At 35.4% G+C, this 18,854-nt stretch overlaps 2 protein-coding genes across 13 annotated transcripts; one reads left to right on the top strand and one right to left on the bottom strand.

Moving 5' to 3' along the window:
* Positions 1 to 367: 367 nt before the first annotated feature.
* LOC116121148 (glutathione S-transferase F11-like) lies at positions 368 to 1,424 on the bottom strand. Its single transcript, XM_031407086.1, has 3 exons — positions 1,219 to 1,424; positions 1,088 to 1,136; positions 368 to 921 (listed from the first exon to the last, which is right to left on the bottom strand). The coding sequence occupies exons 1-3, from the start codon at positions 1,363 to 1,365 to the stop codon at positions 473 to 475; spliced, it is 645 nt and encodes a 214-aa protein (XP_031262946.1). The 5' UTR covers positions 1,366 to 1,424; the 3' UTR covers positions 368 to 472.
* Positions 1,425 to 9,456: 8,032 nt separating this feature from the next.
* On the top strand, positions 9,457 to 17,889 carry LOC116121153 (sucrose synthase 7-like). 12 transcript variants are annotated; one of them, XM_031407097.1, is made up of 16 exons: positions 9,524 to 9,748; positions 9,845 to 9,999; positions 10,464 to 10,656; positions 10,750 to 10,868; positions 10,945 to 11,161; positions 11,258 to 11,353; positions 11,452 to 11,625; positions 11,723 to 11,839; positions 11,926 to 12,092; positions 12,184 to 12,408; positions 12,501 to 12,587; positions 15,771 to 16,250; positions 16,334 to 16,472; positions 16,559 to 16,638; positions 16,728 to 16,754; positions 17,393 to 17,889. In XM_031407097.1, exons 1-16 carry the CDS (start codon positions 9,524 to 9,526, stop codon positions 17,427 to 17,429), a joined length of 2,538 nt encoding a protein of 845 aa, XP_031262957.1. In that variant the 3' UTR covers positions 17,430 to 17,889. The 12 variants fall into 12 exon arrangements, with proteins under 12 accessions (XP_031262954.1, XP_031262957.1, XP_031262955.1 ...); XM_031407095.1 differs by having other exon boundaries at positions 16,725 to 16,754; XM_031407101.1 differs by lacking the exon at positions 17,393 to 17,889 and adding an exon at positions 16,876 to 17,198.
* Positions 17,890 to 18,854: the final 965 nt, after the last annotated feature.

Here is an 18,854-nt window from a genome sequence, read left to right as displayed (position 1 = left end):
TGTTTTTGAAGATATCTTAGAGAATTTTATGAAAAAAGAAGGTTAAATGGCTTCAATTTTATTAAAATATGTATTTACTTATTTCTTTATTTTTCAGAAAACTTGGCCGGGCTACAGCTAAGGCAAGCACGACCAGAAGGTATAGAGTAAGTCTTACCAATTGGGTATATTAATTAAACATGTACTTGTGGGCATCCTGTCTTAGTCTTACCAATTGGGTATATTGAACATGTTGTGGGCATCCTCCCCTTTTAAGCTGGTAGCTGGTTTTTACCCGTAATTCTACCTATTTGTTATCGTTGCAACTTACACCTCCCATACTATTACTAGCATCTGAACTGCCCGTTTGCTCTCAAGATTTTCAGGATTGGAGGAGGAAACCAAATTATTATTACTTTATTATCAAGAGTAATAAATTATTACAACACAAAGCAAACTAGAGAAAGCAAATTAATCACTCATCACAAGACACTTAGAAACAAGCAAGATTCATAAGTTTCTTCCAAGCAGGGCGGCTGGAAATGTCCTCCCACCATGCATTAATATGTTTCCTCTCAGTGATTAAGTGTCCCATTTTAGCTTCATTCATTAGATATCTTGTGCCTGGAAGGTGGGTTAAATCCGCGAGTGTGAAGCTTTCTCCAGCGAGATATTTGGAATTAGACAACCTTTGTTCATAAATGTCTAAAACTTTCTCCAGCTTCTGCTCACAGCTATGGACCAAGGCCAAGTCCCCCGGCTGTCCCATTCTCGGCAGTACAACAAGCTGAAGAACCATAGTATAAACCAAGTCATTGAAATTATGAGCTTCCACTTCAAGCCATTGATCCACCAGAGCTCTCTCTTCTAATGTCTTTCCCAGTAGGTTTGGACCGCGCTCTGCATATTTTGCTGCATAGTACCTTATGATTGCCCTAGACTCTGCAAAATTCAATGGAAGTTGGAGATGGATTTTAGAAAACCTTTTATAAATGATTAGTACTAACGTATTTTGCGAGTTATATATATATGATACTGGTGCAATAGTGTAAAAAACCCAAATTGAAATTATTTTCATCCTTGGATCATGTAAGATTATGTTACTTACCAAAGAGCCTAAAGTCCCCATCTTCTATAGCCGGAACTTGCCCAAACGGCTTCAAAAATGATTGAAATTTCATGTCAGATAAAAAATAAAAAAGCATAAATATTATAGTAAGCAACATTGTTAAAAATCACCTGTCGAACAAGAAAATCCGGTTGCTTATGCTCCCCTTGATCGAGATTAACATGCACAATTTCGAAATCCACATCCTTTTCAAGCAGGCAAGCCAAAACTCTCTGGGGGCAAGCTGCATGCACTGGACCAAACACTTTCACTACCATTTTGTTATTAAGTGATCTGATCTCGGCCCTTTTCAATGAGGATTTTGAAGGTGTTATATAGACGAAATTTTCTCGAAAACACATGGTGGTTGTCACGTGGAATTCTCCTCCCATGAAGTGTTATTTTATTTTTCTACTTCTGATAAATTAAAGAACACTTTTGACTTTTGCAATACGTTTACAGTATGGTGGTTTTCGGGGGTTGTCACATGCCACCCTCATCGACCCAACCGGTGGGTCGATCTTGCCCACAAGTGAGCTGGAGGTTACTAACAGGTTGGGCTTGGCCAGCTCAATTGACTCTAGAAAACTCTTTTTAAACCTCAATTTAAATAAATTATTGTTTTAGTTCATTTTTAAAATTATCTGAAAAATACCCTTTTACTATATATCTCCTTCCATTTCTCCAACTTAAAAAAACGATTGTACCTACAAAAACAAGAACAATATTTTGCAAAAAGGGAATAAAAATGGTGTTCTTTAGTCCTAGAATTCCAGTGGCTTCAACATCTTTTTCCCGTAGTATTAAAGACTAATTCTTTTTCCAAAGAGTATTGAGACTATTCAGGTGGAGATACTACGCTGAAGAGAAGTTCAACAAACCCTAACTTTATAGGTTGAAATTTGGACAGATCAAATTATATACTAATGAACTATTCTCATTTGTGAACCAAAGACTATTCAAAACAACAGTTTTCCATCCATCCATCCATTCATCCAATTTTTTTGATATCTTTAACTACAGAAAGATAGAAGTATAGAACAGTAGTTTGAAAAAAAAAAAAATGAGGGACAATTATGTCGTTTCACCCTTATATAAAGTTGAAAAACAAAATCCCCAGTTTTTGTCTCTTCTCTTTCTCCTTTCTTCTCTTTTCTTCTTTCTCCTTCTTCCACACTATTTTTGTTCCTTTTGGACGTGGATTTTTCTGCATGGGCCATTCAATTTCAATACCTATCTTCTTTTGCCCATCAAGAAGAAAGAAATGGTATGTTTGATATATTATTTGAAATATGATATTCTGAAAAACTATTATGAATATGATAGGATAGGATATGATTAAATCAAATAAGATAAAATTATGAGAATATGTTTAGTATAATTTCTTAAAATTATATCAGAATTAGATAAAAATATAGTGTATTGAGCTTATAGAACTAGTCAAATTCAATATTGATTATACCGTTATAACCTTCCAATATCAAGGTTAATATGATAGTTTCACATATCCCAACCATTAAGCAAATATGTCTAAATACTCTAAACAGGGTGAAAAAATTTATTGGTATATTGTATTAAATAGGGTTATAGTAAAATTTTGATCAATAGAAATACATACAAACCATTTTGCTGATTTCAAATTTTTGAAATGGGAGATTTTCAAGAACTGCCCTTGACCTTTGTTTAATAGTTAACTTGTGACATTTATACAAGAAACTATTAAAAACTATAATTTGTTAGAGTAACTCCTGCTAACTTGGAATCGAATCTACCCACTCTACCAATGCTCGCCGCCACTTTCCATATTAAAAGAAAAAAGAATTCCAAACACTGAAGCTGTAACGTGGGTTGATCATCATCTCAAAAATTAAAACCCCAAACCCTCGATTCTGTGGATTGATTTTGTTGAGTTAAAGGAGACGTCTTGATCTTCCTGGGCATTTTTTTTTCTTTTCAGTTCTTTATTTCAGATATACAACAAGAAAGAGCTAAGCTAAAAGAAGACAAGAAGAAGAGGGGTGAGTCTTGTCTAGCTATCTTGCTTTCGTATGTCTCCTCAACAAAGCAAAAAAGAAAAATAGGAAGGCTTCCAGAAGTAGCAGTACCTAAGGGGGGAAAAGGGTTTTTTCCAAACCTTCTTTATGATTAATCTCGGCTAGTGGAATTTAAGGATGGTCGTAGATCCGCCTCAAAACAAAAGGAGGTTAGCCAATCTCCAAGAAAGAAAAAATAATCTCCGTTTGTGACCTTGTGGAAACTAAAGTAAGATCCATCAAAAAAGAGATGATTTGCAGGAAGGTTTATTGGAATTTAATTATGATAGTGCATTGTTGGCCAAAATTTTGGTTGGTTGGAGTCTATTGATTATTTTATTATTTTAAAATATTTATTAATTTATTTTAATATAAATCTCTTGTTTTTTATTTTATCCTCTTTTATAAAATATAATTTATCTCTTAAAATCCTTATCTTATTAGTAATTTTATTTTGTATTTATATAAAGATGGGATAATTATTTAAATATTTCTCCAGAAATTATCCCTTCTTAATAAATTTTTGAAAAACTGTTTTATTAACTATATTTACTTAGATAATTATTCTTTTTATGTTATTATTTTTATAATAATCAAAATCCTTTATCTTTTAGAATTATTATATTTGTTCCATTATTCTTTAAAGTCTCCTTTAATTATTTTTCTAATGAACCTATTCTTTATTAAGAGTTGCATTCATTATTGCATTAGTATTTATCAAAGTTGATTACTATTGTCATTAGATTTGCATTAACCATTCACAACATGCATTATCATATACAATTAAATTATTCTAATAAGTTTTATATTATCAAACCTCTTAGTATAAAGGAAGACGTTCATGAAGAAAAAAAGGGGACAACCTGGATGACAACACAACCCAATATGCAAAGTACAAAACCTCTCATCATTGCTTGTTAGAACTTAGGTCCAAGGGAGAGCTTAACCCAAAAGACTGGTTTGATAAGAGGGAGAGCCCTTAGGCTTAAGTGCTATACTTGGTGGGTGTGAGAGCTCGATGTGGGATTCTAACATTGCATTCCTTTTAAGAGCCAACGTCCACAACGACTTTCATTCTATTGACACTAACCTGACGGTAGCCCTTTCCCTCTTTGGGTGACTTCACTTACCTATCAATTATTCGAAGTAGCACATTGGGCAGCTTCACTTACCTATCAATTATTCGAAGTAGCACACTGGGCGGCTTCATTTACCTATCAATTATTCGATACATTATCACTTACCTATCAATTGGAAGGGTACATTGCACCTTAATTTAGCCTATAAGTAGCCCATTCCGTAGCCAAATTTCAACGAAAACACCAATATTAGAACTCAAGCCTAAGGGAAAGCCTAAGCCAAAAAATATATTTGATAGGTGGGAGAGCCCTTAGGCTTAAGTACCACACTTAGTGGGTGCAGGATCTAGATATGGGATCATAATATTGCCATTAATGTGAAGCTACGACTTCCTATTAAGGGAATTTTGCTGACTTCTTGAGCCATCCTTCAACACTTACAACATCTTTGATTTCATCCCTCATTCACAAGCAAACACATACCAAAAAACCTCGTCAAAATTGCCACAAAACAATCCCATCAATTCAGCAAACTTCAATCCCATAGAATACGATGCAAGTTTTTTGTCATTGATCGTACTGCAACTAAATCAGTCAATGATTGCATCGTCTACCTTGTGTCCTATTTTCATCGGCATAGGGTGCACGTTGCTATGGATGCTTGATAAGGAGTTGAAAACAATGACTTTATGATGCCATTATATTTTCGTTGAACAAGCCAAGTGGCGTCGGAATATATTGTAGACAATGCAGCAATGAAAGTCATTGTGAGATAGTTGGTCAATATTTTGCAACGTTAGGGTAATGTTCGTAGCAATTGGTGAATTTTCTTGTGTTGCCATCTCTTTTTCCTTTAGCTAATACCAACACCAACAACAAAGAAACAAGAAAATAAGATTTAGTGATGTTTAGGGTTTAGTCGCTCAGCAGAAGATCATAACAAGGGAATTACTGGTTAAGCGCCTCTACATGGTGTTGCGTCAAGCTTCAACATCCACACCATTTGTTTTTAAAGTTTATAGATCTACATATTCTCATAGTTTCTATTGAATAACTTCTTCATTAATGTCTCCAAATAACTTTTGATGGAGTTTATTTTGTTTTGTTTAAGTGCTATTATGGTTGTGTGAGTAAGGTCCATTTGAAAATTGGAGGGAAGATCGGTATGGGAGATTAGTTACAATGTTGATGAATTTTGACGGTGGTTGATTTTAAATGTCTTTGGTACTGTTGTGCATACTTTTCGAAGACCCGATTTGTGCCACCTGTTCATACGCCATACCGAGATCCAACGGTCAGACTCGTCTAATGTGTCGCTCCCACAGCAGATAACTTCTCCAACAAGCTCATCAATACTAAGCATGGGTGTTCAGACTTAAGCATGGGCAAAGTTGACTCAGATTCGGATTACATGGGATTATGCGTGTAATCCACCTCGTAGCAACCACTCCCAACCACTGCTAGATAGTGGGAGGATTTACCTCCATTTTGGGAGAGGGATCATTCATACAAGCATAAGAAACCACTTAGAGAGAGTTTTAGCTTGCTATTACGTGTTTCTACCTTGTAATCACCCTGTGTATAAGGCAAGTACAAAGCAATAATATAACAATAGACGTAGGCTTGATTCATACTCGTTAAACCACTTTAAAAATCTTATTTTGTCATCACATTATCACTTCCTAACTCATTCCAAGCTGATTATCATTAACCACACGCACATCCTACCTAGTCCCGTCGAAGATCGACTAGGTATCTCTAGTTGTTGCGTTTTTGCCTAACAATTGGTATATTTATTGTAATTTAATGAATTAACTTAATTCATATTATTAACTTTATTAAATATGTTATTAACTTAATTAGAATTAGTAAATGTTGAGTTAGGATAAGAGTTAGGAATTGTTAAAGTGACAACACAATTACAAGAATATCCTTGCAATGTTATTGGACTCTTAACGGTGTTAGAGCTCAAGGTGTTTCTTGAATATTTCTTACATAAGTGCCATAAATCAATGAATAGTGAAACCTAAAGGGTAGATTTTGAAATTCTCCCATCAAAAACCAAACCAAGTTAATGATTTTTTATTTTATTTTTGAGTGGGGTCACCAGCCCTTAATCACCACTGAGTGGGTCCATCACTGTACACTTGTATTTAGTACATTATGTGGTGAATATAAAACTTTTGGTATAAATATATGTGAGTGTACCATGAATTTCATAGTGTTTTGAGCTCATGAGTTGGTTTCCCCTTCAATGAATAAGGTTTAGGACTTGGGGAGCTACTCTTTTGTTCTTTCATTCGTATGATAGACTTTTGTTTTAAGAAAGAATAGTAGTTTGTCGAATCTCTTTGACAATAATTTGATCCTTTTAGGAATTATTCTATTGAAGAACTATATTTTATATTTAAACTTGTGTTTTGGATCCATTTGTGTGTTGGGGTGTGACATATTTGATTTCGTTATCTTATTGCATCAGTAAATGCATTTAGCATTTGATTTATAGTCTTCTAAAGATGTATTTTTCTTTTTACTCTATGTCATAAATTAAGAAGTGGGATGATCCAAATGAGACATTGCATTGAATTTTTAAGAAAGTCATACATAACTTCAAGAGGTGTTATCGATTTCCCTAAATAAGAGAATATTGTTTTATCAAAAATCAAAATGACAATATGTGCTTCTTTTGGCTCGACGTATGCCTTTCGGTCCAGGGCAATTGCGAACCTCCACTTCGATTCCATTTGGCTTTTCGTCTCCATTCGGCCACACGAGCCGAGCCAAATGGCCTATGCCCATGTGGCAGTAACAAGTGCTTCGAGTCAAACCCTCCCTGAGAGGACATTGACTTGTTCATATTACACCAACAATTAATTTTAGCTTAGAGAGTGAGGGACAAACTGTATGCGCTAAAATCGTGTTGGGCTAACAAAGTCCAATAATGAAATACGCATGTTACTGTCCAGTGATTTAACCCAATTCTGGTTGGGCCTTAGCTTAAATCCACCTTGTGGATTGACCACCCCATGAGGTGGGTCTTTCTACAAGTTAAGCTAAATCGGGCTCCAGCCTATTAGCCAACATTGGTCCAAAAACAAGAATCAAAATCCTATTACTTTCCACTTCAGTCAAGATCTAAGATTTTACTTGAATTGGTAGTCCTAATTCGATAAAGGCAAGTTACAAGTTTTCCTTCCTAATTCGAACTCCTCTACCAAGTAGAACTCAGAGTTCTACTATGACTCAAGCTCCCTTGGACTCCTATATAAACAGAGGTCAAGCCTCTCATTATGCATTTAGAAATCACCCATAGCTTTAGCTCCTAAATTCTTGCTCTCAAGAATATCCATTAACTTTACCACCTTCAACCACCGCCAAGCTATGCTCCGGTCACTTTGTGTTAGTCTAGCCCTAGCCACCTTACAGTAAACCCTTTTTCGCTATTTGCCCTCACTAAAATACCTTCAACCGTGTTGACTTGAGCGTCGGAGTACCTATGACATACATCACACTAGTGTCACCCAAGCCTTCATGTTCATTTTCTCTCTTTATGCAGGTGTATATGATTGTTAGTGGCTCGTTTCTTACAAGATCCGCCCCTTCCAAATCAACAATAGATTTTACTATCTACACTCTTCTTACTTTATGTCACACAAATTAAGATGTGGGATGATCCAAATGAGACATTGCATTGGTTTTTTTTTAAGAAAGTCATACCTAACTTCAAGAGTTGCTATTGATTTCCCTAAATAAGAGACTATTGTCTTATCAAAATGACAATTCGTAAAATGTGGTAAAGAGATTACTTATCAAAGGCTTGTGATATGTGATGATAAAAAGGGAATCAAAACTAAAGTAAACTCTCAAGCGATGTTGATGACCCATTTTGGTGTGTTATGGTGGTGTAATTGATATTTATACAACATATATAGTCAAATGTTTCCATAATCAGTCATAGACCCTTGATCATTGATTCTACTAATCAATTTTGGGTGTGTAAGTGGTACTGGATGCTTATCATTAAATGCTTAAAGACATACAAAAATCGTCAAAATCTTGAATGTAAATATTTTAACATTATCAAATTATAATGACTTACTAGCTAATATGAAAACTAACTTGAAAATTTCAAAATTATCTTTGAATTTAATCCATTGATAAAAATGCTTATTTTACTACTTTCGTTTAGAGACATATTATCTGCTGTGAATGACGATCGACTTATTCACATTCTTGTTTTATTTTGCCTTTCACTTTCTCGTGGCTTGGAGTTGGAGTTGTCCAAGCATATTAAAAGGTTCATTTCATGTGGAAAAGGGCCACTTCTAATGTAGGATTCCTGAATCTGCTTTTTCATGAAGTATGAAAATGGAATTTAAAAAAAAAAAAATGCTTTGCATAATTGATAAATTTGAATTATGCAATCAAAATGGTGAGCATCTCAAAATTTCAATGTAATTAGTTTTCTCTTTTTAAATTGCCTAATTATAGCGCATAATTTATCAATAACATTATTTAGTTTCAAGATATAAATGATATCATCATATTAGAAAATTCACATTAATTTTTTTAACAATGGTTTTTATATACTAATGATAAATAAATTACCCACTCAAATTTTCTTTTCCATGATTTTAATTTTGTTTTTTACTTTGATCATCCTGTATTTGTATTAATGGTTTTATATGTGACCTCACTTATTTTATTTTATATTATATTATTTTTAACTTGAATTAATTTTTGGATTTGTCCCAATATTGAACTAATGAATGAGAGCATAATACGTGTGGTTGCGTGGCGCTTCTTCTTCCATGGGATGCAAGTGTTACTTAAAAACATTTCCCAAAAGTTTGGCATATTATAGTGCCAAAAGTATTTCTTTCTGGAAAAAGCCTAAGCTATCACCAAAGAATTTACTCACCTCAAGTTTCAATATAAAGGGCACGGAGCTACAATGAGACAATCAAAGAAATTCCGTAAAGATATCAACTTTCGCTTCTCTGATTTATTTCTTACCGTCACGGAAAGAAAAGAATAACTATTGGCTTCCTTTTATGCATAATTCAAGAATCTACTTCTTACACAATATTCTTTGCTTTCTCTACCCTCACTTTAAGGAATGTTCTTTCTCCTTCTCATGCATCCTCTACGGGCCCCATCCTTAACGCAGAACATAAGCAACCAATTTGATTCTGCCATGCATTGAATATTATAAAAACAATTCCTCTATAAATACAGTAACTTATACATTGCTCAGCAAAACCAATCAATTGGCCATTAATAAAAAAAAAAAAAAATACAACTCAAAACCTTTGTGTTGAAAAATGGCCACCTTTAAGCGATCTGATTCGATGGCCGATACCATGCCGGAGGCGTTGAAGCAGAGCCGGTACCACATGAAGAGGTGCTTTAGTAGGTGTGTTGAGAAGGGAAAAAGAATAATGAAACGTCACCAATTAATGGATGAAATCAATGTGGTGATACAAGACAAGGCTGAAAGAAGCCAGGTCCTGGAGGGAACACTCGGATACATTTTCAGTGCTACTCAGGTTTATGTTTATTACTGTTCTCGTATAGTCCAATTACAGAACAATAATTCAGCTCTTTATACGTTAGTTTTAATTATTTTCCTATGATTTTTGCAGGAAGTGGTTGTCGTTCCTCCGTATATAGCTTTTGCCATTAGACCGAATCCTGGATTCTGGGAATTCGCTAAGGTGAACTCTGATGATCTCTCAGTTGAGATCATCAATGCCTCCGAATATTTGAAGTTCAAAGAAATGGTTTTCGACGAGGACTGGTATGTCCTGATCATGTTTTCTTTATTTTATTTCTATTTTTTTTGGTTCAATTAGTAAAATTGTCAAATGCTTTCTGAAAAAGCTAATTTATTATTTAGTAGTTCGGGAAGGGGCCACTTGTCAAAAGAGAAAATAAACTATCAATTATATGAGGGTCATATTATGATTCTATTCTTTGTATTGATATTACGTCAAAAATAAATAAATTTTAGATGAAATGAAACAAAGGTTTTACTTGTTATATATTACAATAATTCAAAATTTGGATTAGTTCGTAAAAAATGAACACGATATCTTGCTGCAGTTTAAGGTTTAAACCAGTGTCATAACATTATCAGGCTACATTAATTTAACAATTTATCCTCTTTATTTCAATTACAGATGTGTTTGTCATTGATTTCTCAGAATTGAACTAGCTTCAAGTTTTATTTTTTAGCTGAAGGGTTCATGAACATTAATGCAGGGCAACAGATGAAAATGCATTGGAAGTGGACTTTGGTGCATATGATTTCTCTGCGCCACACTTAACCATGTCTTCTTCAATTGGAAATGGCAGTCATTTTGTTTCGAAGTTCATGACTGCAACACTAAGCGGCCGCCTGGAGAGTGCACAGCCCCTTGTTGATTATTTACTGTCATTGGAACATCAAGGAGAAGTATGATCAAAATAGAATTTCATTCATACATGAAAATTTAATGCAAACAGCTTCATTTCAATTTTTCTAAATCATCATTTTCTTTCTTTGCAGAAACTTATGATAAATGATAACCTCAACACAGCTGAAAGGCTTCAGACTGCATTAATAATTGCAGATGTCTTTCTCTCAGGACTTCACAAGGACACTCCATATCAAAATTTTGAGTTGAGGTGAATATATTTCTCATACATATTATTATCAAAGTTTTGAGTTGAGAGTTATATGTGATGCCAAATTGTTTTACAGGTTTAAGGAATGGGGGTTTGAGAAAGGATGGGGCGATACTGCAGAAAGAGTGAAGGAGACAATGGGATCACTCTCAGAAGTACTTCAAGCGCCTGATCCATCAAATATGGAGAAGCTTCTTAGCAGGCTTCCAATAATTTTCAATGTTGTAATTTTCTCTCCTCATGGCTACTTTGGCCAGGCTGATGTCCTTGGCTTGCCGGACACTGGCGGGCAGGTATAACTTTCAGTTAATTTGGCAGTGTTTAATTTAGCAACTATTTGATATTCCAGGCAAGATTATGACATATTTGCTTGTTACAAATCTGAACAGGTTGTTTACATTTTGGATCAAGTGAGAGCTCTGGAAGAGGAAATGCTCCTCAGACTTAAGCTCCAAGGACTTAATGTCAAGCCCCAAATTCTTGTTGTAAGTAATTGCATCATGTACTAAGTTCCAAACAAGGCATAAATATAGTTTAGTTTTGGTATTAATGATAGCATAATTGTGTTGTATACCTAAAATAGGTTACTCGGCTCATTCCTGATGCTAAAGGAACCAAGTGCGACCAGGAAATGGAAGCAATTGATGGTACAAAATATTCAAACATCGTCCGAGTGCCATTTAAGACAGATAGAGGAGTCCTCCATCGATGGGTTTCTCGTTTTGACATTTATCCCTATCTTGAGAGGTTTTCTCAAGTACGTATACTTTTCTTTTCTTGCCAAATAAATGTGTTAAGAGTTCATTCTTATTCAAATATGGGTACCGATGGCTCTGTCTCTTTTAAATCACCAGGATGCTGCAGCCAAGATACTAGAAATCCTCGACGGAAAACCAGATCTTATCATTGGAAACTACAGTGATGGAAATTTAGTTGCGTCCCTCATGGCCAGTAAACTTGGAGTAACTCAGGTCAGTTTTGTTTATATTAACGGCTTTAAAATATGGATCTTCTACAAACTTTAGTAGTTCAACTAGTACTTTTTAATGAAAAATAGGCAACTATAGCACATGCTTTAGAGAAGACCAAGTACGAGGATTCAGATGTCAAGTGGAAGGAATTAGACCCAAAGTATCACTTCTCATGCCAGTTCATTGCTGATACAATTGCAATGAATGCGACGGATTTCGTCATAGCGAGCACATACCAGGAGATTGCAGGAAGGTTAGGAAGATCTGTCAGTTTATTTCAACAAAGTATTCTGTAACGATTGTCATAGACTGAAAAATATTTGGTTTTATGTTGTTGTTTGCAGCAAAGATAGACTAGGACAGTATGAGAGCCATGCTGCATTTACTCTTCCGGGGCTCTGCAGAGTTGTTAAGGGCATCAATGTTTTTGATCCAAAATTTAACATTGCTGCTCCTGGAGCTGATCAATCTGTGTATTTTCCTTATACCGAGAAACAAAGACGACTCACAAAGTATCATCCTGAAATTGAAGCATTGCTGTATAATAAAGAGGAAAATGATGAACACATGTAAGTTTTGGTCACAATCAAGTTCACTTGAAAAATCCTGAGTGTCAATTTAAGTCAGTCTGACATCTTGTTTTAATTTGTTTCCAAACCAGTGGATATCTAGCAGACCGGAATAAACCGACAATCTTCTCAATGGCAAGGCTTGACGTTGTGAAGAACCTGACAGGACTAACTGAGTGGTATGGAAAGAACAAAAAGCTGAGGGAAATGGTAAATCTTGTCATTGTTGGGGCCTTCTTTGACCCTTCCAAATCAAAAGATAGAGAAGAAGGTGCTGAAATTACAAAGATGCATGCATTGATGGAAAAATATCAGCTTAAGGGACAGATGAGATGGATAGTAGCACAAAGTGACAGGATCAGAAATGGAGAACTCTACCGTTGTATCGCTGATACAAAAGGAGGTTTTGTGCAGCCTGCTCTATATGAAGCATTTGGCCTTACAGTCATTGAGGCTATGAACTGTGGATTACCCACCTTCGCAACCAATCAAGGCGGACCAGCTGAAATTATAGTTGACGGGATCTCAGGCTTCCATATTGATCCTAACAACGGGGATGAATCAAGCAACAAAATTGCAAATTTCTTTGAGAAGTGCATGGTGGATCCAGGATTATGGAATAAGTTTTCAACTGAAGGCTTAAAACGCATAAACGAATGGTAAGTCACACAAACCAAATACCAATTCTTCTAGTGATTTATAACAAAATTAGTATGATATATATGTATTCTTCTGAATGTAGCTACACTTGGAAGATCTATGCAAACAAGCTATTGAATATGGGATGCACATATAGCTTCTGGAAGAACTTGAACAAAGAGCAGAAACAGGCTAAGCAGAGATACATTGAAATGTTTTACAATCTGCAGTACAAAAGCCTGGTATATATTATTTCCTTTGCCGCTAATTAGTGCTAAAATATAAAAGAGGACAGGAATTTACTTGTTCTTTTATGAAACTCTTGCAGGTGAAGAATGTACCGATTATAATTGAAGAGGGTCAACAACAACTATCAAAGCCTGCATCCAAAACACAACCTTCACAAAGGCATTGACACTAAACTCACTGCAGCCCTGTTCTCATGCTAGTATTCCTTTTTCATTGAAGCTAATTTGCGTAATTGTTTTGTGTAGCAGCAAACGCTCACAGTCGCGATTGAACAGGTAAATCTGTTTGTGCTACCTGATTCTCTCCAAATCTTCAATCCTGATTTGCTTGAATCACTCCTAAAGCTACCGAAGTAGTAACTCATTCAAACTCTTGTATTGAACTCATCGTATTCAGGTTGTTTGGAGCTTGAAGGTCCAATTCCGCTGTGAACAATTGAGTGTTGTGACTAAATTGTAAACTGTTGTGTTAAGGTTGAGCTAACTAACAAGGGTGTTGCCTCTGGTTTCTTCCTTAACGTGTTGTCCAAATAATGAAAAATAAAGGAGTGGAAATATGATGTACATGAATCAATTGAAGAATGTAAGGGAATAATGTGGAGTTTGAAAATAGAAGACCGTGATGAGTATTGAGTATTATGTATTGGCACCTATTATCACAGCTGATGTTTTAACTTTGTTGAGTGTGTTTATAATATGGAGACTTAAATGTTCCTGCATCAATTCATGCGATTGAATTAGATTAATTACATATTTGTCTTATGTTTTGTTAAATGAAGTTAGATTTAGTGGTTACTTTTAAATTTCATTATTGAACTCATGAAAACCATTTTTAAACGAATGATAAATTTATATATAAAATCTTAAATCAAATTTAATTTCCATAGCCTTAAAAATGAATATGTCACCTGCAGGAGTCAGTCAATTGCCACAAGCCTTGACAACAATTAGCAACACTCAAAACCCCTGGAATAAAAAAATAAAAATAAAAAAAGGGGTCGCAGCACCACTGCATTTCACCGGCTACCGTCGAAGTACCGCCTTCGCCTGTCCGAATCACATTGACTGACTCTCGGCTCATGTGTTTTGCTTCGCCACTGTCAAACGCCAAGGCATCATCTCCAAGGCCGCAGCCGTGTAGTGCCGTCGCTGCTGACGTCGAGTTTCTTTCTTACCGAAGTTCAAATTAAATAGTTTGTTCCTTTTTCTGTTCCGGGTTGGGACATAACATAACTCATCTCGCTGTTCTCACACACGACAATTGTTAAATATTTATGGTATCTTGCAAGAATTGTCTTGCCGTTTGTGTTGCTTGTTGTTGTACTTATTTGATGCAAATGCCTTGTGTTTGAGACAAATATAGGTTATTTGAGAGGGAAACTTGAAATGGTTAGAGTTAGTTGAATATAAACATCTTCTCTCTGATAGTCACCATTTAGACAATGGCTATGGGAGTGACAGTAGCTTGAGCAATCATTCGATGGTTTACAAAATGCCTATCTTGAATGGTGATGGGCCTGTAACTTTAAAAAACTACTTTGGACTTGACTGGTTTTTTGGGATTGTTTGGACCATATCAATCTACTGAGCTGCCAAGGTGTGATATTTATCCCCTCAAACTCTTGGTGCATAAGGATGTTTTTTATTTTCTTTTTCCTTCTTACTATTTTTGTTTTCCATCCCAATCAACCTGGCCTAAACTCTAGCCAAGTGGTAAATTATGTCCATGCATTCCTTGTTACTTAATTGGTTTTGCGGGCAACATATTTGTCCTAACAATTGAATCTAACTGACTTATTTGGTTATATCTTTTTTAACAACTCAATATCATTCCAATGGGTGAAACAAATAGTCATATTTAATTCAAACCACGCCAGCTTCATGCGCCTCTTTTGTCTTCTCTTTAGAACTTTAAAACTCAACTCCTCTATTCCGCTCTTCAGTTTTATTTTGTTTCAGAGAGAAATCAGAAGCAGTAAGTTCAAGTTCTTTGCAAAAGGTAAAGATAGGACTGAACTAGGTGAGGTAAAATTCGCTTATTGTTGTGTTTTATAATTTAAAACCCAGTTTTTGTTTACTGACAATTAAAGTAATATATTATGATGTGTCTGCGGCAGATAAAGTCATTATTATTTAAAGCTTGTTTGAACACATTTATCAGCTAGAGAAGACTTGAGTTGTTCTCTGCAGCAAGAATTCGAAGAGAATGTTCTAGTAACGGAACTAAGAACATTGTTTTCTCAGGACAAAGATCTTTGGCCCTATAGTTATGTCAATGTCAGCAACAACAAAGCCAATTCAACATTTGGAATCATCCATGTCCAAGAACTTTCATATTCCCATAATGGTAACTCACTTGTAACAACCCTTCAACCATATAGGTGTGGACGTTCTAAAATTTTTAATGTGCAATTGCTCGCTTTGACTTTACATTTTGTTAAGCTAACGACTTATTGTTAGTCCTTAAACTGAGTGGTATGGAAAGAACAAAAAGCTGAGGGAAATGGTAAATCTTGTCATTGTTGGGGCCTTCTTTGACCCTTCCAAATCAAAAGATAGAGAAGAAGGTGCTGAAATTACAAAGATGCATGCATTGATGGAAAAATATCAGCTTAAGGGACAGATGAGATGGATAGTAGCACAAAGTGACAGGATCAGAAATGGAGAACTCTACCGTTGTATCGCTGATACAAAAGGAGGTTTTGTGCAGCCTGCTCTATATGAAGCATTTGGCCTTACAGTCATTGAGGCTATGAACTGTGGATTACCCACCTTCGCAACCAATCAAGGCGGACCAGCTGAAATTATAGTTGACGGGATCTCAGGCTTCCATATTGATCCTAACAACGGGGATGAATCAAGCAACAAAATTGCAAATTTCTTTGAGAAGTGCATGGTGGATCCAGGATTATGGAATAAGTTTTCAACTGAAGGCTTAAAACGCATAAACGAATGGTAAGTCACACAAACCAAATACCAATTCTTCTAGTGATTTATAACAAAATTAGTATGATATATATGTATTCTTCTGAATGTAGCTACACTTGGAAGATCTATGCAAACAAGCTATTGAATATGGGATGCACATATAGCTTCTGGAAGAACTTGAACAAAGAGCAGAAACAGGCTAAGCAGAGATACATTGAAATGTTTTACAATCTGCAGTACAAAAGCCTGGTATATATTATTTCCTTTGCCGCTAATTAGTGCTAAAATATAAAAGAGGACAGGAATTTACTTGTTCTTTTATGAAACTCTTGCAGGTGAAGAATGTACCGATTATAATTGAAGAGGGTCAACAACAACTATCAAAGCCTGCATCCAAAACACAACCTTCACAAAGGCATTGACACTAAACTCACTGCAGCCCTGTTCTCATGCTAGTATTCCTTTTTCATTGAAGCTAATTTGCGTAATTGTTTTGTGTAGCAGCAAACGCTCACAGTCGCGATTGAACAGGTAAATCTGTTTGTGCTACCTGATTCTCTCCAAATCTTCAATCCTGATTTGCTTGAATCACTCCTAAAGCTACCGAAGTAGTAACTCATTCAAACTCTTGTATTGAACTCATCGTATTCAGGTTGTTTGGAGCTTGAAGGTCCAATTCCGCTGTGAACAATTGAGTGTTGTGACTAAATTGTAAACTGTTGTGTTAAGGTTGAGCTAACTAACAAGGGTGTTGCCTCTGGTTTCTTCCTTAACGTGTTGTCCAAATAATGAAAAATAAAGGAGTGGAAATATGATGTACATGAATCAATTGAAGAATGTAAGGGAATAATGTGGAGTTTGAAAATAGAAGACCGTGATGAGTATTGAGTATTATGTATTGGCACCTATTATCACAGCTGATGTTTTAACTTTGTTGAGTGTGTTTATAATATGGAGACTTAAATGTTCCTGCATCAATTCATGCGATTGAATTAGATTAATTACATATTTGTCTTATGTTTTGTTAAATGAAGTTAGATTTAGTGGTTACTTTTAAATTTCATTATTGAACTCATGAAAACCATTTTTAAACGAATGATAAATTTATATATAAAATCTTAAATCAAATTTAATTTCCATAGCCTTAAAAATGAATATGTCACCTGCAGGAGTCAGTCAATTGCCACAAGCCTTGACAACAATTAGCAACACTCAAAACCCCTGGAATAAAAAAATAAAAATAAAAAAAGGGGTCGCAGCACCACTGCATTTCACCGGCTACCGTCGAAGTACCGCCTTCGCCTGTCCGAATCACATTGACTGACTCTCGGCTCATGTGTTTTGCTTCGCCACTGTCAAACGCCAAGGCATCATCTCCAAGGCCGCAGCCGTGTAGTGCCGTCGCTGCTGACGTCGAGTTTCTTTCTTACCGAAGTTCAAATTAAATAGTTTGTTCCTTTTTCTGTTCCGGGTTGGGACATAACATAACTCATCTCGCTGTTCTCACACACGACAATTGTTAAATATTTATGGTATCTTGCAAGAATTGTCTTGCCGTTTGTGTTGCTTGTTGTTGTACTTATTTGATGCAAATGCCTTGTGTTTGAGACAAATATAGGTTATTTGAGAGGGAAACTTGAAATGGTTAGAGTTAGTTGAATATAAACATCTTCTCTCTGATAGTCACCATTTAGACAATGGCTATGGGAGTGACAGTAGCTTGAGCAATCATTCGATGGTTTACAAAATGCCTATCTTGAATGGTGATGGGCCTGTAACTTTAAAAAACTACTTTGGACTTGACTGGTTTTTTGGGATTGTTTGGACCATATCAATCTACTGAGCTGCCAAGGTGTGATATTTATCCCCTCAAACTCTTGGTGCATAAGGATGTTTTTTATTTTCTTTTTCCTTCTTACTATTTTTGTTTTCCATCCCAATCAACCTGGCCTAAACTCTAGCCAAGTGGTAAATTATGTCCATGCATTCCTTGTTACTTAATTGGTTTTGCGGGCAACATATTTGTCCTAACAATTGAATCTAACTGACTTATTTGGTTATATCTTTTTTAACAACTCAATATCATTCCAATGGGTGAAACAAATAGTCATATTTAATTCAAACCACGCCAGCTTCATGCGCCTCTTTTGTCTTCTCTTTAGAACTTTAAAACTCAACTCCTCTATTCCGCTCTTCAGTTTTATTTTGTTTCAGAGAGAAATCAGAAGCAGTAAGTTCAAGTTCTTTGCAAAAGGTAAAGATAGGACTGAACTAGGTGAGGTAAAATTCGCTTATTGTAGTGTTTTATAATTTAAAACCCAGTTTTTGTTTACTGACAATTAAAGTAATATATTATGATGTGTCTGCGGCAGATGAAGTCATTATTATTTAAAGCTTGTTTGAACACATTTATCAGCAAGAGAAGACTTGAGTTGTTCACTGCAGCAAGAATTCGAAGAGAATGTTCTAGTAACGGAACTAAGAACATTGTTTTCTCAGGAAAAAGATCTTTGGCCCTATAGTTATGTCAATGTCAGCAACAACAAAGCCAATTCAACATTTGGAATCATCCATGTCCAAGAACTTTCATATTCCCATAATTGTAACTCACTTGTAACAACCCTTCAACCA

The sequence above is a fragment of the Pistacia vera genome, unplaced genomic scaffold, assembly GCF_008641045.1.
Source record: "Pistacia vera cultivar Batoury unplaced genomic scaffold, PisVer_v2 Contig968, whole genome shotgun sequence".
NCBI lineage: Eukaryota > Viridiplantae > Streptophyta > Magnoliopsida > Sapindales > Anacardiaceae > Pistacia > Pistacia vera.
The sequence above is the reverse complement of the archived record's forward strand: the minus strand, read 5'-3'. Positions and strand labels throughout refer to the sequence as shown.

What these genes read in the sequence shown, in the direction of transcription:
- LOC116121148 (XM_031407086.1), bottom strand. Translation starts at nt 1,365, where the DNA reads ATGGTAGTGAAAGTGTTTGGTCCAGTGCATGCAGCTTGCCCCCAGAGA. An exon ending in CGGATTTTCTTGTTCGACAG is followed by an intron (nt 1,137 to 1,218) that starts GTGATTTTTAAC and finishes TCATTTTTGAAG; the next exon opens with CCGTTTGGGCAAGTTCCGGC. An exon ending in TGGGGACTTTAGGCTCTTTG is followed by an intron (nt 922 to 1,087) that starts GTAAGTAACATA and finishes TGAATTTTGCAG; the next exon opens with AGTCTAGGGCAATCATAAGG.
- LOC116121153 (XM_031407095.1), top strand. Translation starts at nt 9,524, where the DNA reads ATGGCCACCTTTAAGCGATCTGATTCGATGGCCGATACCATGCCGGAG. An exon ending in ATGGTTTTCGACGAGGACTG is followed by an intron (nt 10,000 to 10,463) that starts GTATGTCCTGAT and finishes ACATTAATGCAG; the next exon opens with GGCAACAGATGAAAATGCAT. An exon ending in AAAACACAACCTTCACAAAG is followed by an intron (nt 16,639 to 16,724) that starts GCATTGACACTA and finishes TGTTTTGTGTAG; the next exon opens with CAGCAAACGCTCACAGTCGC.